This window comes from Aulostomus chinensis, chromosome 11 (assembly GCF_037954235.1).
Source record: "Aulostomus chinensis isolate RoL2024-O1b breed Wild chromosome 11, RoL_Achi_v1.0, whole genome shotgun sequence".
NCBI classification, from domain to species: domain Eukaryota; kingdom Metazoa; phylum Chordata; class Actinopteri; order Syngnathiformes; family Aulostomidae; genus Aulostomus; species Aulostomus chinensis.
This window is the reverse complement of record NC_141330.1, coordinates 12,557,471-12,575,000: the sequence shown is the minus strand read 5'-3', so window position 1 is coordinate 12,575,000 and position 17,530 is coordinate 12,557,471. Positions and strand designations below refer to the sequence as shown.

Here is a 17,530-nt window from a genome sequence, read left to right as displayed (position 1 = left end):
CATCTTCTTTTAGTTATTTTTATAAATTGGCCTTACATAAAAAGATCTGAAGATGCAGCTGGATGTGAAATCTCAAGTTCACAATGAGTCCCCTTGGCCTCCTTTGGACTGGGGGTTAATTCTTGCAGTTTCTGCTCAACCAGGAGGTGATGGTTCACAACCTTTGCATTCAATGTCCTCTCTCTCTCTCTCTCTCTCTCTCTCTCTCTCTCTCTCTCTCTCTCTCTCTGGAGGAAGGATAATTAATTTCTCTGAGCTGCTCTTAACCCTGGGTTGTGTGTCTGTGTAGGAAACATATAAAAGCGTTCAAGCACACAGGTGAAACTATGGATAAAAGGCATATGTGCATGTAGACAATTGTACATTGCATTAATAGAAATTTAATGTTATTCCAGGAAATGTCCCTGCATGAAAACATGAATGCAGGTGAAGCAGCAGAACAAGGTGCACTGGAAGAACAGAACCATTCAACGTCCTCCCTTTCCTGTCATTCCTTCAAGGATTTTTCATTAGCATTCTGCTGTAATATTACTTTGTTCATACCACACACACACACACACACACACACGAGTCACAGGTTTTAACAGTTGAACCTTTGACCTGCTAAACAATGAACGGGCTGTAGAGATGAGATGAAATCGAAAAGAGGGAGAGAGGGAATTGAGCAAAGGTATTGGAGGACACAGAAGGCAGCGGCAAATGATAATGTGATGAAAGACGGAGGATGCAGAGTCAAGACCGCTGGGCAAAAATCAGTGAAACATGAAATGTGACATCCTAATGCCTGCTGACGTAATGATACTACTTTGATACGTGTGAATCAAGTTTTTCTGTTCCTGTCTTTCACTGTGTACCTGAGCTGCTGTTCCAGATGGTTCATCAAACATCTCGTAATTATCAAACCCTCACTAATTGTACGTGAGTGTGTGTGTGTGTGTTTATGTGCTCGGTGTGTCTCCCGGTAATTATTGGATGCTGTGATCACTAATGACCACACAGACAAACATCTGTCCCATGATAATATACAAAATGAGAAGTTGGCCATCTGCTGTGTGTGTGTGTGCGTGTGTGTGTGTGTGTGTGTGTGTGTGTGTGTGTGTGTGTGTGTGTGTGTGTGTGTGTGTGGGGTTGTGTTTGGATGCATGTATGTGTTTGTGTACATGTGTTTGTGTGCAACTCACAACATGCATGATAAAGCAGATTTTTTTACTTTGGAGATCTTTGGTCACCTAACAATGAAAACTGCAAATCAAAAGAGTCATGCCCTGCTATTCTTGTGATAAACCATTACACCATATTTCGGCCTACGCGTTCCCAGCAAATGTGCTCACACACTCCCACGCGTGTCCTTGGTCACCACAGAAACATTTTCTACCTCTCAGGCATCAAAAACCCAAACAATATTTCCTATTCATGCTCCAACTTTATCCAGAACATCCAGTCTACGTGGGGGAGGGTTCAATTGTGAAAACATTAGTTCTCTTTGTGAAAAAAAAAAATTCCATTATGCAGTCAAATACATCATTTTTCTAAAGTTTCAAATGGCCATTCCAGTAGAAGTTATGTGTTTGTGCTTGTGTGTGCGTGTGTGTATGTGGGGGGGGGGGGGGGGGGGGGGGGTAAAAAGCTGGCCAAAGAGACACAAATGAAAAATGAGTCAGTTTAATAAATATCATCTTCAGGTCAGAGGGGAACAAGAATTAAAGAGAGCTCTGAGGCAGCAGCATAAAGCCTCATCTAAATAGGTAGCGATGAATACTACACCTTCCTTTTTATCATCTCTGAGGGCGTGCTGAGCTGTTGCATGTAGCTCAGGTCATCTCAAATAAGATTCATTTACAAGTTACATAGGTTAAAATGATATCTCACCCTGAAATGAGCATTTGTTCATCAGAGAATTCAGCAACAGCAAGCCACAGACTTGTGAACGCAGGCTGAAGATTAAAAAGGTCAAAATATCAGTTTACAAACACTTCTCATCATCCAAGTTTTCTTTATGCGCTTGCAGTTCTGGGTGTGCACTCCACTGAGTGACTGTGACCCAGCAGGCCATGTTGAAGTCAGCTTTATGAAGAAGACTTGAATTATACTGCACGGCACATTGTGAGAGTTTGACATTTTGTGTAGTTTTGCTGTTGTTAGTCTTCAGTCTCCAGCAGCTTGCAGGGACAAGTATGAGGCTCGACATCATTTTAGGGTGAGGTTTCACTTTCAAAAAAAGAAATGAGATGTGGTGAAAAAAAATAAAATAAAAATGAGAATACGTTTGGAAAAGAATAAAGCCTGGTATTTCCTCCAGAGGAACATCCTGGCTATCAAGTAGAGGTTATTATGCTATGAAGCACTAATGAATTCATTAGCTAAATGAAATGTCAATAAAGGCTTGAGACAGTGTTAAAATCAATGTAAAATGTCTCCCTCTCCTCCTCTCCCTCCTCCTTCTCTTCATCATATCTCACCCATCCGTCCCAATTATCCACCTTTCTCCCTTACACACTTTTTGTACACACACACACACACACACACACACACACACACACACACACACACACACACGCTGTCTCTGGAGTGTTGAGTGTAAACTGTGATGGAGGACATTAGCGGTGATCAGTGGGAGCACTTTGCGGCGGTCAGCAGGAATGGTCCAGTCATGCGCTGCTTTAGTATTCAGCAATACTCATCTGCTCACTTTCAAATGGCTCCACCAGGGCTTATTGGCTGAGCTGGTGTGTGTCTGTGTATATTAACATTAGACTTTATGAATGAGAGTGACTGCAGCATTACAGGCCTTGGTTCCCTAATAGATTCTCTGACGGCACAAGACTCCACGACTCTATAGCTGCTTTTACGATGCCATCGCAAACAGCTTTTTACTTTAAACTCACACTTAAGGAGTTTCTTTCTATATGAAATTTTATGAACTACATAAATCCACCCCCCCCACCCCTCGGAAGTTCTTTTGATATATCACTTATTATTATGATCATCATTAAAAGTGCACAAAGATTTGTGATAATAGCTGCGAGCAAACTGGCATGACAAACTAGTTAACTCATCTTGCCTGCCTTCGCCCCCCCACTACACACACGCACACACACACACTCACACACAGACAAACACACACACACCATGGTTGCTTCATATTTTCAGCTAAGTGCTTAACTCAGTCGAACATGGTTGTGTTTTTGCACCGTTAAGTAGTTGTTTCAAGATAATTGTTCAGGGCATATGTTTAAATGCCACCTCATTTGCATAAACACTGTTTAGCTCCCAGTGGAATCAATGAAAACACAAGGGTGCAGATGCAGAGTCACATCACACACACACACACACACACACACACACACACACACACACACACACACACACACACATGCGTGCAGCAGCATTTGCACTCATTTTGACACTAGGCAACGATTCATCTGTTTTCTGCAACGGCAGTTAAATATACATCAAAGTGATCTCCAGTGGATGCTCAGCTAACTTCACACACACACACACACACACACGCACGCACGCACACACACACGCACGCACCCACGCCGCACGCATACAAAGCTGTGATATTCTACAGAGGGAGGGTAGAAAATGGGAAGACAGGAAGAAATAGAAGGTCAGTTTGCATGTGCATGAATTGAGCGCTTTATTATCCGTCCTCCTCTGACACTCCTTCCTGTTTCTACATGTCTCACCTTCTGTCCTCTCGCCATGCTGAAGCTAAGAACAAAAAACCCTTTGAAGTGTTAATGAGTGTAAAGAATGACTCACCGAGTGATGATTAAGCACTAAAATATATTCGGGGACCGAAATTAAGACACGTCTGAGAGAGCTATCACAATGCTTAATTAGTGATAATAAAGTAGTAATGATCAAAATCCTAATTTAGATATACCGCAGCACTCCACAGGGTGCTTAACTACACAACAAAAGAAAGAAATTTAACAAACACAAGAGGATTTGATAGCCATTGTGTACGGATACCACTCCGGGTGATTCCTTAATGGCGCCAGGCTTTATCAAAGTGAAGACACAAGAAGTTCCTCCTGACAAATCCTCTCATCTGAGCTGAATAAAAGCCCAGCTGGCTGTTGTGCTGACCAACAACGGCGTCCTCTAAAGTGGAACGGACAGGAGCAAAAGATGCTGTCAAGGGAAATCTCCAGTATTTTCTTCTGTTTTTAGATGAAAATGATTGATATGTCATTGATATGACTCATCGCTCCACAAATGAATACAGACAACCATCACATTGCTCATCCACATCAGCATATTTGTCTTTGACTTTGCAGATAATTATTTGTAGCAGTTCATCAGCGTCGCAGGCGAATAAAAACTCCGCTTTGATAAATGGAAGTAAACCAAAAAAAATGGCTGTCCATTGTTTTCATACTCTTTTTTTTTTCCAATTATTTTTCCTAATCTCATTGCCGATACATTCTCCCAAGCTGTCCTGGTCAGTGTCCCACCCTTATTGCAGATCTGGTTAGCACCATGGACTATACCACATGCTTCCTCCATCAAACGCTAACCACGCTATACTCCCTGGGGACCTGACCAACCAGGTGCAGCAGCCAGAACATAGAGAACCATGCCAGCAGCAACATGATGGTGGGCAACGCAATGGACCACCTGGATTGATTTCAATGATGATATGAATAAAAATCTCCCAGTGACAAAAATATGTCACAGACAATTACACTGATTCATCATATTGCACATTTGGTGGTCGTATTGATGACGTCGATCCAAAAACAGAAGCTGAATTTTTCCTTGAAACTCATTTGTTTCCGGCTATATTTCAGCTAACACACGAGGTCACATTTGAACTGCTTGACCACAAGCGCAGCCTGTTTGTCATGCTGACAGGAACTGAATTGGGTTGTGTCCACTCTAATATGGATAAATCTTGAAGTAGGTGGATATTGTTTGACCTTCCATATATTCTGAGCCAGCATTTTCCAACACTTGGTACTCTCCATGTGTAGATTTATCTACACTACCTTAGATTGGCCTTGAATGTAAACACTGTACTTCCATGAGGTCTGTTATTAAGCCTGAAGAGTGGACAGCGAAATATGAATTCAAAATAAACTCTACTTGTTTTATTCTTCGCCTCTTTCAGTGAGATCAGTGACAGTTCAGCCTGTTCTGATCATTCAAGAAATACTTGCAGAAATAGAAACTCATCACCTGTCATAGCCACACTAAAAAACGTGGTACACCGACATTGTGAATTGTCATTAAATATGAATGTATCAAAGATGATCTGATTAAATATGGACCAGAGAAAAACGAAGTGATTCCGCTGGTCATGATGCTTCAGGATGAGTAATTTTATCCCTCAACAAATCACACGATTGTATTCAAATTTTCTTCATGAATAAAGTGCAGCGTCCTCCTGAAACGTCTTGGGAATTCACAAATTATAAATCAGAGGCAGGGGGGAAAAATATCATCTAATCTTCATATTTAAAAACGATTCAGAAGCAGTAATGAATAGATTCTGTAATAGTGAATTGATCTGCGAAGTGGGAACACTAAACAGAAACTGGATCAAGTGTTTACATAATTATGAACTGTTTCTTGTGCCTGTCAAAAAACAAACAATCAAATACTACAGTTATTTAATTAAAGATCAGTAGATTTATTTCACATTTTATCCAAGCCATCTTTTACTTCACATAGAAAAAAATGGATGTTAACTTTTAAATACTAACAAATATCTTGGAGCTCACAAAGACATTTTCCCCCTGCTTTGTTGCTTTTTTGTGAGCCAGGCACTTGCAGTTTAGTTGGCATGAAGCAAATGAAGATTGAATACGAATCAAAGAAAATTGACCAAAATCTGAACAAATGGACCAACAGGCAACATGGACACTCTTACCACAAGACCTAAAGAAACACAAGGTAAATATTGTAGGTTCTAAAGTTGTTAGCTGATGTTTTCCCGAATATTTCTCTCTACTTTCTTACAAGAGTTGTTTTAGGTGATGACGATCATGATTTTATGATTCAGTCAATGTAAGATTACACAAGTTGAGAAGCACAGCAGAAGTAAGCTGGTTGTTGCTGTGTTTTTACGGTAGTTGGTATTCTCTCACCAAACTGATGAGATATACTTCCTTTTTTCGCAGCAAGAAAGCAAACTCTCTGCTGGCTGAGAGCTGGAGGGATATAGTCAGCTGTAAATGAAAGTTTTTGTTGGACAAATGTCTCTTTTCACCAGCATTCATTTTTACAATTTTTCTGTGTGTGCATTTTTCTTGTGAAATGGCTTTCAGTTACAAAAGAAAAGTCAAGAATAAAATCAACAACTGTGAAGGAAATATGTAACTGAAGAAGTTTCTGGGGATGCTAAGACATCTTTAGCTAAAGCTGCCGAGAAGACTCGATGAGGGGAATTCCTGCATGGCTGCAGAATTTGAAGCCATTCGGTTTCCAACGGCATGTCGTATCAGGCCCGATAGGTCTGCAGCAGTGATCAACTGACGAAGGAGTTTTTACGAAGCACCAGCACAAATATAGGACATAGGAACCACAGGCACATTGTGCTATAATGTTTAGGCGCATCACCCACAACACTGACTCACTGTGTCACTGATTTGTTACCTTTGCTACTGACAAAAATTGAACAAAACCAGAAGGGGGGAGTTTGTGGAGTACAAACAGCCATGGAGGCCAATATTCAACAGATCTGCCATAAAACTGAATTTGTTTCATCCCAGTAATCTGGGTGACAAACAGACAGACAACCCAACAGATGTGGTTGAAAACTACTCTGTTGGAAGTATCTTATGATTAGGATTTCACATGTGCGGATTTATCAAAAGGAAGGCTTTTCATTCAAGTTTACATTCTGTAATGAAGAGTGGGTAGTATTCCAAAATATCTGCACCACAATACAACACCAGTTTCCCGGTTGCTTTTATTTTTTGGAAAATTTAAAGCCTTGTCATCAGTCTTGTTTGAGATTTTAATGGGCGGGATTTTGAGGCGTAGTCGTGGTGTTGCTGTTTGGTGGGCTGAGGATTGCATTGCTGCTTTTTGTGGCAAATGTGGGCTGGTCCTGTTGGCGTCACCGGTCTGTGACCTTCAGCTCAGGAGTGTGAAGCGGCTGGGACAAGGATTAGCACTTCTAAATCTGAAACCATGGCTCTCAGCAGGAAAATGGTGGATTTTTCACCTCAGGTAGGGAATGACTCCTTACGTCAAGTGCAGGAGTTTAAGTATCTTGGGGTCTTGTTCTCGAGTGAGAGCACTATGAAGCGTGAGATGGGCCGAAGAATCGGAGCAGCAGGAGTGGTCTTGTGTTCGCTCTATCGCTCCTTTGCTATGAAAAGACAGCTGAGCCAGATGATTACATTTCCATGCTGGCCGGGGAACGCCTCAGGATCCCCTAGTTGCAGCTGGTCATTGTAGCCTGGGAAAGGCAAGTTTGGGTTCCTTGCTGGAGTAACTACCCCAGCGACCTGATTTTGGACGAGCGGTTGAAGATGGAAAGTGTAAACTGTTTTTACCTTATTAGTCATTGAATAAACATGCCAACACCTTCCCAAAATAAAATGATACATCTATAGACGTAAATAAATCTGTATCTGATGAAGCTGCATACGGAGGCTTCTGCTTGTGATACAGGATCACCATCTGCTAGTAAAAGTCACATTCTGATTGCAGCATATTAAGGGTTACCCACTGATATTTGTTGGTGTCAAAGCTCTTCAAGATAACTATCATAGCATCCGACAATGTAAAAATGTTATATGAATCCAAACTACGTCTTCTCTGAGAAGAATGAAGTTTTTGCACTGGCAGTAAATTGAATATTGATAATTGAAAAGAAAAATCTTTACAGTAATTATGTAAAATGTTGTTGATAATTTACCTTCTTGAGGAACGTGTGTGTATAAGAAAGTGTGAACTTAAGTTTTATGAATGTGACTCTTTGCAGAATCTCAGCCACTCTCTCTATGTCTGCACAACACTGTTCACTTATTCCCATCACATAGTGTGCTCAGGCCGAACATGACAGACTGGTAATGACTCCAGTATGAACACACACACACACACACACACACACACACACACACACACACACACACACACACACACACACACACACACACACATACCAGCTGCTCCTTTCCTCCTTTCTCATCAAACTTGTCATCAGCTCTGCCAGTTTGTCTCGTCTCACATTAAGAGCTCATGAATAATGTGTGATTACTGGAGACCCTCGGAGCAGCTCTTCAATGTAACACACACACACACACACACACACACACACACACACACACACACATACACTCACATACAAACACACACACATACAAACACACATCCCAATTCAGAGTTTAAAAGATCATGTACATATTTACCTGTCGTGTCATTTATTTGCTTTTCTGTCTACCTTGCCTTCACACAGCCACAACTGCTCACACACACACACACACACACACACACACACACACACACACACACACACACACACACACACACACACTCTTTGTCTCTGCAAAGTCCACACTGAGAGCATGTTTGCAACTAAATGCCATTTTGGTGGCTCAAAAGAACCACAGGCACCAGAGAAAGGTCATGAAGTTACCCTACCAGGCTGGCCAGGTCAGACACACACACACACACACACACACACACACACACACACACACACACACACACACACATCTAACAAATACTCCCTAGGTAATTAGTGCTATTTACGGCTGGGCAACTCATCTCCTCCTGAAAGCACTAATGTAATTTGATTTGTTTAATTCCCATAGCGCCTGCAGAGAGAAGAAGGCATGGAGGGACAATGGCTGCATGGTTGGATACCCAATGAATCTTGGCTCTGTTTAAAATATTCACATTTATTGTCCTCCATACAAAGAAAGCAACAACTTTCTTCAATGACTCATGAAAACACATATCCACCTCCTCATTAGATGCCAAGGGGCTATCTTTCCTGCACACACACACACACACACACACACACACACACACACACACACACACACGCACACACACACAAACTGTTAACACATCTATGGACCTATTAACTTTTCCTCCTGAGCTTCATTATAATTCCCTTTCCTCACCTGTCATGCAACTGAAGTGAAGAAATGACCTTTCAGGAATAAAACGTAGCCAGTTTCACAAGTTCCACGATTCAAAGTGTTTTTCTTTCACAGTATTACGAGGCAACACATGCACAAGCACACACACGCAAACACATATGGACACTCTCCTACCGGTGAATCACTGGTTGCGGTCGTACACAGCGGTCCCCTGAAGACCCCCTTGACGCGCCGAAAGTGTCCATTGCTCAGGTGTGTGGAGCTGATAACCAGGTAATAACAGGCGCTGCACGCCATCCCGGGGGTCTCCCGGGGTTTGGGGCCCATGCGATGTTTTCCTTTGGTCCTTGAGGTGTCCTGGAGGGCGCCAAAGTTGAATACCGCACAGATGTTTGTGCAGGTGAGCTCGCAACGTAGGAGGACGTGTCACTCCTCCTGTCCTCTGTTGGAAAGTCTGCGCCTGCACATGGAGGAGGGGGACACGATGAGAGGGACTCTGGTGGATGGAGGAGAGGGAATTATAAACAGGAAAGAGACAAAACGAGAGAAGGAATAAGACAGGATGTTCTACTGACCGAGCTCCGCCGCTGGAGTCTGCGCTTGGCATGCTGTCGTCGGTCGGGCTTAAATAAATGAATGAGCGCCTTTGGGGTTCCAGAGGAAGAGAGGAACCCATCCAGACTCTGTTTCTCACATACTTCCCCCTCTCTCTCACTCACTCTTGCTCACCCCTGCTCTCTCCCCACCCCTCTCCCCCTCTGTCTTGTCTCCCAGTCTTTCAAGTGTATCGTCTCAGAAAAGCAGCAGCAAGATTGAGAAAGAAAAAAGAGGGGACAAACACTTTCGCAGGTGCGCCTCCTCTTCACGCACACTGAGCAGCAAAGAAAGGGGGAGACATCTGACCCTCCTCCCCTCCTTCCTTCATCTCTATTGATTTGCACCAGATCTTAAATTCCGCAATGCGAGGTGGCAGGAATCCATCCAGAACAGTTCTTGTAGTCTTGTAGGGCTCCAGCGCAGGCAGCCTGAAGTGGTTCAAATTCTTTTTCAAGGAACTCTCTTTCTCTCTCTCTCTCTCTCTCTCTCTCTCTCTCTCTCTCTCTCTCTCTCCCTCAACCCCTCCTCCCTTCACTCTCTCTCTCTCTCTCTCTCTCCCTCAACCCCTCCTCCCTTCACTCTCTCTCTCTCTCTCTCTCTCTCTCTCTCTCTCTCTCACACACACACACACACACACACCCTCTCCTCTTGGGGGCTGCATCGGACCGGATTTCTCATCTACCGTGTCCGTGTGTGTGTCTGGGATAGTGGGATCACCTCTGTCCACGTTGTGCTTGAGTAACTCTGAATCGAAGTGCCCCTCCTCCAAACACACACACACACACACATACACACACACACACACACACACACACACACACACACACACACACACACACGTCCCACTCTTCAATTCTCTTTTTAGTTTCACTTGTATACACTTTTGATGAGGTCGACATGAGGTAATGGTGACTAAATCTATCTGCACCAGCCGGACACAGACAACGTGTCATTCCCTCTTGTCCTCCGGTCAACCCTGTTCTTCTCTCTGGGAGCATCAAAGTAAACCCGTCATGCTTTTACAAGGTTCCAGGGAAAGGAAACTCACTCCGGGTAGATGATTTGATTTCAACCAGAAGGGTCTTTCTCCGTCTCGGCCTGTCAACCTGCAGCCGAGTGTGTCTCGGCGGCTTGTGGCGCTGTTCACCACCGCGGTGCTGAAGCTGAAGCGCACACTGCGCGTCATGTTTAAATATTCAGCTGAGGATTAGGATGCCTTTTATACTCAGCATCAACGCTGAGAGCTACAGGCAGGCAGCTCTAGTTTTTATAGGTGAACATTAGGTAAAAGGACACTTCTACGGGTGTGGGGTCCACTCTGCGTGCTGTCTCCTTATCTCTTTTTGCCTGGCTTTCTTTTTTTCCTGACGTGAGCCACACATCTTTTGTGGCTCATCTATGAGCTCAAACTGTCACATCTGATGCAGGTAAAATTTATCTCAACGACAGGAGTGCATCACATTCAGCTCTTTAGAACATCTCCCAGGAGATCCCAATTGGTTTGGATGAAAAGAAACTTTTACAAAACTTTCTTTTATCACATATTTTATTAGAAAGAAAACCACAACAAAATGAAACAACCAACCTGGTGAAAACTTCTTCTTTTCTGAGGTAATTGAATTTCCACTGCTGCTCCTTGTACTTGTGGTGCTTTTGTAAACACATTATTCTCAGCAACCTCCCACTCCCTCTTAAACTGTTGCTCCTCTGCATCCCACTCAAATCTCTGCAGCTTCTCCCAGTACTTTGCCAAGTTTCTGTCCAGTCCTTGCAGCCGTTTTTTTTTTTTTGGCCACCCTTCAGCCCTCCAAAGTCATTGCTCTTTGTAGCCGCCTGCATCACTAGCATGAACTATATCGCTTCATGTTATTCAAAGCAATGTTGCAAGGGGCTTTTGATCTGTCATGACTGTGTGTGTGTGTGTGTGTGTGTGTGTGTGTGTGTGTGTATGTGTGTGTGTGTGTGTGTGTGTGTGTGTGTGTGTGTGTGTGTGTGTGTGTGTGATAATGTTGTTTTTTTTTTTTTAAATCTGCATGCCCTCCCACATGAGAGGTTTGCTCCTTGGGGATTCTGCTGCTCCCAGTTACATGCAGAGAGAACAAAGCAGGCATCTGCTCATCTATAGCTTACTCTGCATATAAATGTGCCTATTAATGTACTTTTGCCCTCTTCTGCTGACACACACATACAAGCTACATGTATACACTTGTGTTAACATCTTCATTTAAACTTGATTTTTGACCCTCTCTGGTTCTCCGGAGATCACGCAAAGGCGTTCCTCTCAGACGGAGTTCCCCTCCGCTGTAATGGTTGCTGGCGCAAACTGTGCACTGCATGACTGTGAGTGATGTTGTGAGAGAGAGAGAGACACACACACACACACATACACACACACACACACACACACACACACACACATATATGTATGTATGTACAGAAAGAGATCAGATGAGTCAGTGTGTGTTGAGAGATCATGTACAATGTGATGTAAAGCGAGACTTGGCGCTGTACTTGTCTTGGTCTGTTTTTACATCATCTTTTTCACCCCCCCCCCCCCATACTTCAACAAACCAGCCAGCAGTCTTATTTAAAAAAAAAAATAAAGGCCCAAAAAATTTGATTTGTTTCTAAAATAGCTGTTTTTTTTTTTCAAAACATGCCTAATAACTATCCCATCAGATATGAAGTATCCATGGTTGTCTTTCATGCTAAAACTCAGTTACCAAAATGAAAATTCTTGATCAAAATCTTTCAGGCATTATTAGTCTCCTTTGTACATTTCACATTTCAGTTTTAGCACTGGTGAGCACCCATTCTCCATTTCTGTGACTAGTATGACTCAGCAAAATAATATGCCTTTTCATGTCTGTATGCGGCCATTATTCAGGACGCAGATGGAGCTCAGTGTGTTTTTGAGTCGTTACATTTCTTTTCATTTATATTTTTGGGGGTAATATTTAAATAAACACATCCACTTAAGTGTTATGTTTCTGAGAGAATAGAATTGCTGTCCTGTGAAAAACATGCATCTTATTTCTTTAATCCAACAACATGTACAGAAACTTAACCCATGAAAACTGCAAAGCCTAAATGGGCTTAAATGTGTCTCTTGTTTTATTTATTTATTTTTTTGGCCATCAAATTTTGATTCATTTTTCTTATTCTTGTTGTAAATTTATCCAAACCTCACATTTGATGAGAGTCCTGACTTGACGACATCTACTAACTGAAGCTGTCTTTGGGGAGAAGGGAATCCGAGTCAGGCTTTAAGAATTTCTAACATAGTGACCACAGCTCAGTTGTGTAGATCTTGAACGCATCCTTGCACAACAACAACAACAACAACAACACTTTCCTTACTAATTCTCCCCATGGTGGTTTTCTGCTGTTAAACTGTCAAAGCTCTTTTGCCAGTTTATTGTCACCGTGGGTCCCTGCTCAACAGTGGGTGTTTAAATGTATGCTTGTTTGCGGAGCACTGCTGCTGATTCGTCCCACTGGCCCAGCAGCTAGTGTCATGTTTGCTCCCTTCTGCTCTGCAGCCATCAGCCCAAACCTCAACATATCACATCAGCATGGCTCCCTAATGACAATAAAGCTGCCCGGATGGAGAGACCATCAGTATGTAACATACATGAATGCTTATACACTTACACACACACACACACACACACACACACACACACACACACACACACACACACACACACACACACATGTCCTAGGGTCAGTGATGAAAATATTGTCTTTATGCTTTTTCTCAGCTGCGCTTCCCGTCTGGGAAAACACTTCCCTCATACTAGAAAAAGGAAACCAATTTCACACAGGAAATTACCTCCATACTCTCTTCTGGCAAAAGCTTTAGTTAATGTCTCATACACTTAAGCACTGCAAGATAATGTATTTTCTATGTCCTGGAGAGCCGCTGAGAATGAACGAAGCAGTGGTAATGAGTGTATCCAGTAATATAAAGACAATGACATACAAACACTCGAGGCTTCTCAATTTGTTAATATTGTTCTTAATGATGTCAGGGAACAGAAAGCAACTGGCATGTAGGTGTGTGATGTGTTGTGATTTGCTACCTTCAGGTTATGCTTGGTATGTGTGCAAAAAAGGGAAGGACTATTTACACTGATCATCCACGAGAGGAAAAAATTGTTATGTATATTTTAAACACTCTAATTCCCCAAAGTACCTCCCCTATTCCTTGCTCTCTCCCTGCTCCTTGTGCACTTATTACTGCTGGAATTGATGCAGTATTGCTGGGAATGGGGTGGAGGAGGGGGGCAGACAGAAAGAGAGAGGGAGGCAAAATCATGGTGGTATCTGTTTTCCCCAGTTGCTGCCTCTGGCTCTTCCTCTCCCTTTATAAACTGAGGAAATATTACAGTTAGGGTTCGGGCACATATTGCTGTCTTTTATGCACAGCGGATGAGATTGCTTCTAAATGTATTATGATCCAGAAGTGGGTACGTGTGTGTGAGCGAAAATAAATGTGTCTGCCTGTGGTGTGTCTGTGCGTGGGACAAAAAAAGTGTGTCTTCTCCACACACTCACCATGGCATCGCTGTGAAAATACTATGCAAATAAATAGTGTGAGTGCAGCAGCAGATACATATTCTTAGGGAGATATTTCTTTGCCACCCATGCAAACAAGATCAGAGTCCTATATGCAGACGGCGGGTGAGGGTGATTTCTTTTTCCAGATAAATATTGCACACTTCAAGGTAAATTTTGGCTGTTTTTTTTTTTTTTTTTGTCTCCACAAAACAGTGTTGAATTCATGAACACAACAAGCTTCATTATAAGATAGCTTCGGCTTCAGTGTGCATGTATGAGTGTGCATATGTTTGCACACATAAATATGTGGCCGGTGAAATTAGGATTTACCGCTCTAATATGTGCATTTGTCCAAGTGAGCTGGTGAACATTGAGATTTATTGCCCTGAGTGTGCGTGTGTTTGTGTGTGTGCCTGCATGTGTGACCCTGTATGCCTCCTTGTGCTCTCCCATGCGCTTGCACAGCTTGTGTGTATGTGAGCATCTGTTCACTTGCACTGTGCTTGTTTGTTTGCATGTTCATTTCCCTGTGTGTGTGTGTGTGTTTTGCAGTGAGAATATAAAAATGACATGAACAGTTATGTCTGCATATGGGCAAAGCCATGCACACATTGGTCTTGTGCCGCAGATTGATAGGAATGAAATATGTTGTAATCTAAATGTAAATGGAATTGAAATTTACCGGTGGGCTCTATGTAATTACCGGTGCCACAATTTATTAGAGTTGTGTTTGTGGAAGGTGGAGAGCAAGACAGAGAGAATATGAGAGACACTGAAAGGGAGCGAAAGAGAGAGAGAGAGAGAGAGAGAGAGAGAGAGAGAAATATCAAGAGAACAAATGAGAGTGTGGAAGGGCAATCAAAATGACAGAGTAAGAGAAAGGATGATTTATATTTAGTTATGGTTTAGCAGTCTAGGTGCGGGCTCACTGGGAAGTTAGAGGGAATATGAAATAAGTAGCTGGTCAAATCTGCTCATAAGGGTCCAGTGAGACTGAAAGAATAGGATTAGGACAGCCTCGGCTCGGGATGTGACATCCAACATTAAATAGTGAGGGTAAAATATAGGGCAGGGGGCAGACTTGAACCTTTCAGAAGTGAAAACCTGACTTTTATTGTGGACTTCAGCCCTGGGTGGTGGACAATTAGTCACTCTGTAGTCAAGTGTTGTGATATATCTGTGATCTATAGAGTGCTCTGTCCTTACATGAACCTTGGTGACCCGCTGCAGTTAAATTGCAAAGGTGGCAGATGCACAGAGAAAGACAGCGCTCATTAAGGTGCGCCGCTGCACTAACGCTATTAATGAGAGTGCAACTGTCACCCGCACACACAGAGAAGAATCTTTCTTTTTTTTTGTGTGTCTCTGCATGTCTGTGTCTTTATTTGCATGTATTTGCTCAATCTCCTTCTGCCACATTCCAGTAGGGTAAATTCAAGAAGTTGTTTTAATGCACTTTGACAGCAATTCATTTCACATACAGCCGAATCCCTCCACCCTTCCACCCTCTTCTACACTCTCTCCCGTCTGCAGCCCTCTCGCCTCCTTTGGCTTGCTCCCGGGAAGCTAATCAGCATATGTTCTGCTGCAGATGAAAGTAACGGACCTTCGGGTTAGCAGAAATACAAGAATACACAAGATCCGGCCTAGACTGGATGACATCAGTCTCAAGTGTGTCTGTGTGTGCTTATGCGTTTATCCCATTTCTGCAGTGATGGATTGTAACCAAGTACATTTAAGACAATTACTGTAGTTAGGACCAATTTAAAGGGACTTAACTTTCCTTTTTTTCAACTTTATACTTTCACTCTACTACATTTCATAGGGAAATGTTTTACTTTCACTCCATCCGACAGCTTTTTGGATCAGTGTTTTATGAACGACCAAAACCACATCTGTTAAAATAACATGCCAGATCTGGATAATCAAGAGACAAAAAGAAATTTTATGTTACTTATTTTATACTTATTTTAATAAATAGTTACTGACAACAGCTGCTAAAAATGTAATTAAATGTTTAACTAGAAAACAGTTCGAGAGTTTTTTTTAATGGGACCAGTAGAACAACGGGAAATTTAAAGCTCAAATCATTTTGGGTATCCAACTTTACCAAATGGTGTGTCAGACTGTTCCGGGTCCTAAAGCATCGATGCCTGGACCTGACCTCCTGGAACTTATCGCTGCTCTTTCCTTCGACAGCTGTCACACTGGTAGCGATAGCAGGGGGTGCACCCTCTCTTGATGTCAACAACCATCTCCTTGGTTTCTCAACAGTTAAGGTGAAGTTGTTGTTGTTGCACCACATGACCAGGTGCTTCATTTTCTCTCTGCAGTGCGTTTCTTTCTTATTTGTGATAAGACCCACATCTGTCGTGTGGCCTACAAATTTTACAGTGTTGTTAGAGCTGGACCTGGCAGGATAATAATGGGTCAGCAGCAGGGTGAATAGTCGTGAGCTGAGCACACACCTCTGAGGGGAGCCAGTGTTCAGTGTGGTGGTGCTCCAGCTTCTGCCTCCTATTTTGATTGACTATGACCTGAAGGTAAGAAAATCCAGTATCCAGTAACAGAGAGTTGTGTTGAGGCCCAGTGTGCTCAGCTTACTAATCAGCTGTTGTAGAGTGATGGTACTGAATGTGATGAAGAGTGTTCTTATGTATGTTCCAGGTATGTTAGTACCAGGTGCAGGATGGAGGACAAAGCACCATCTATGGAGCTGTTGGACTGATATGCGTATTAGTGGGGGTCCATGTCTGCTGGCAGAGTGTTTCTGATGTCCTTTATAAGCAGCTTCTCAGAGCACTTCCTCATTATGTGTGTCAGTGCTCCGGGGTCCTTTAGGCATGATACAGGGGACTCCTCTGGCAGAGGTATGATGGTGGCAGACTTGAGGTGGTTTGGTATAACCTTCCACTGCAGAGAAACGTTAAAGAAGTCTGTAAAGACATTCATCTCCTCTGCATGAACCTTGAGTCCAGGTATGTTGTCTGGTCCTGACGCCTGATGCAGAACAGAACTCGCCTCATGCTGGTTTGGGTGAAAGCCTGGGCAGGTGAGTTATTTTGGGGTCCTGAACCATGTATATAATTCAGTCAGCTGGTTTGAGAAGGAGGGGTTACTGTCACTGACCTGTGGGGGGCTTACTAATCTCTGAATTCCTGGCCACAGGCTCTTTGCATCCCTGTTGTTAGTGAAGTTGTTGTTGACCCTGTGGATGTGCTATTGTTGGTTCTCTTAATTCCCTGAGACAGATTGTTGCTCGCAGCTCTCAGAGCTGCTCATCACCTGCATCTGGG

The 17,530-nt window shown here is 42.9% G+C and overlaps 1 protein-coding gene across 2 annotated transcripts in view; it reads right to left on the bottom strand.

Moving 5' to 3' along the window:
* LOC147253418 (uncharacterized) overlaps positions 1-9,800 on the bottom strand; it is a 35,501-nt gene extending 25,701 nt beyond the window's left edge. Inside the window, exons 1-2 of one of the 2 annotated variants that reach the window (XM_086218585.1) lie at positions 9,650-9,800; positions 9,249-9,570 (exon numbers count right to left, since the gene is read on the bottom strand). In XM_086218585.1, the coding sequence (XP_086074711.1) occupies positions 9,249-9,401 (153 nt within the window). In that variant the 5' untranslated portion in view covers positions 9,402-9,570; positions 9,650-9,800. The remainder of the gene's footprint in view (positions 1-9,248; positions 9,571-9,649) is intronic. The other variant, XM_086218584.1, reaches the window with a different exon arrangement.
* Positions 9,801-17,530: the final 7,730 nt, after the last annotated feature.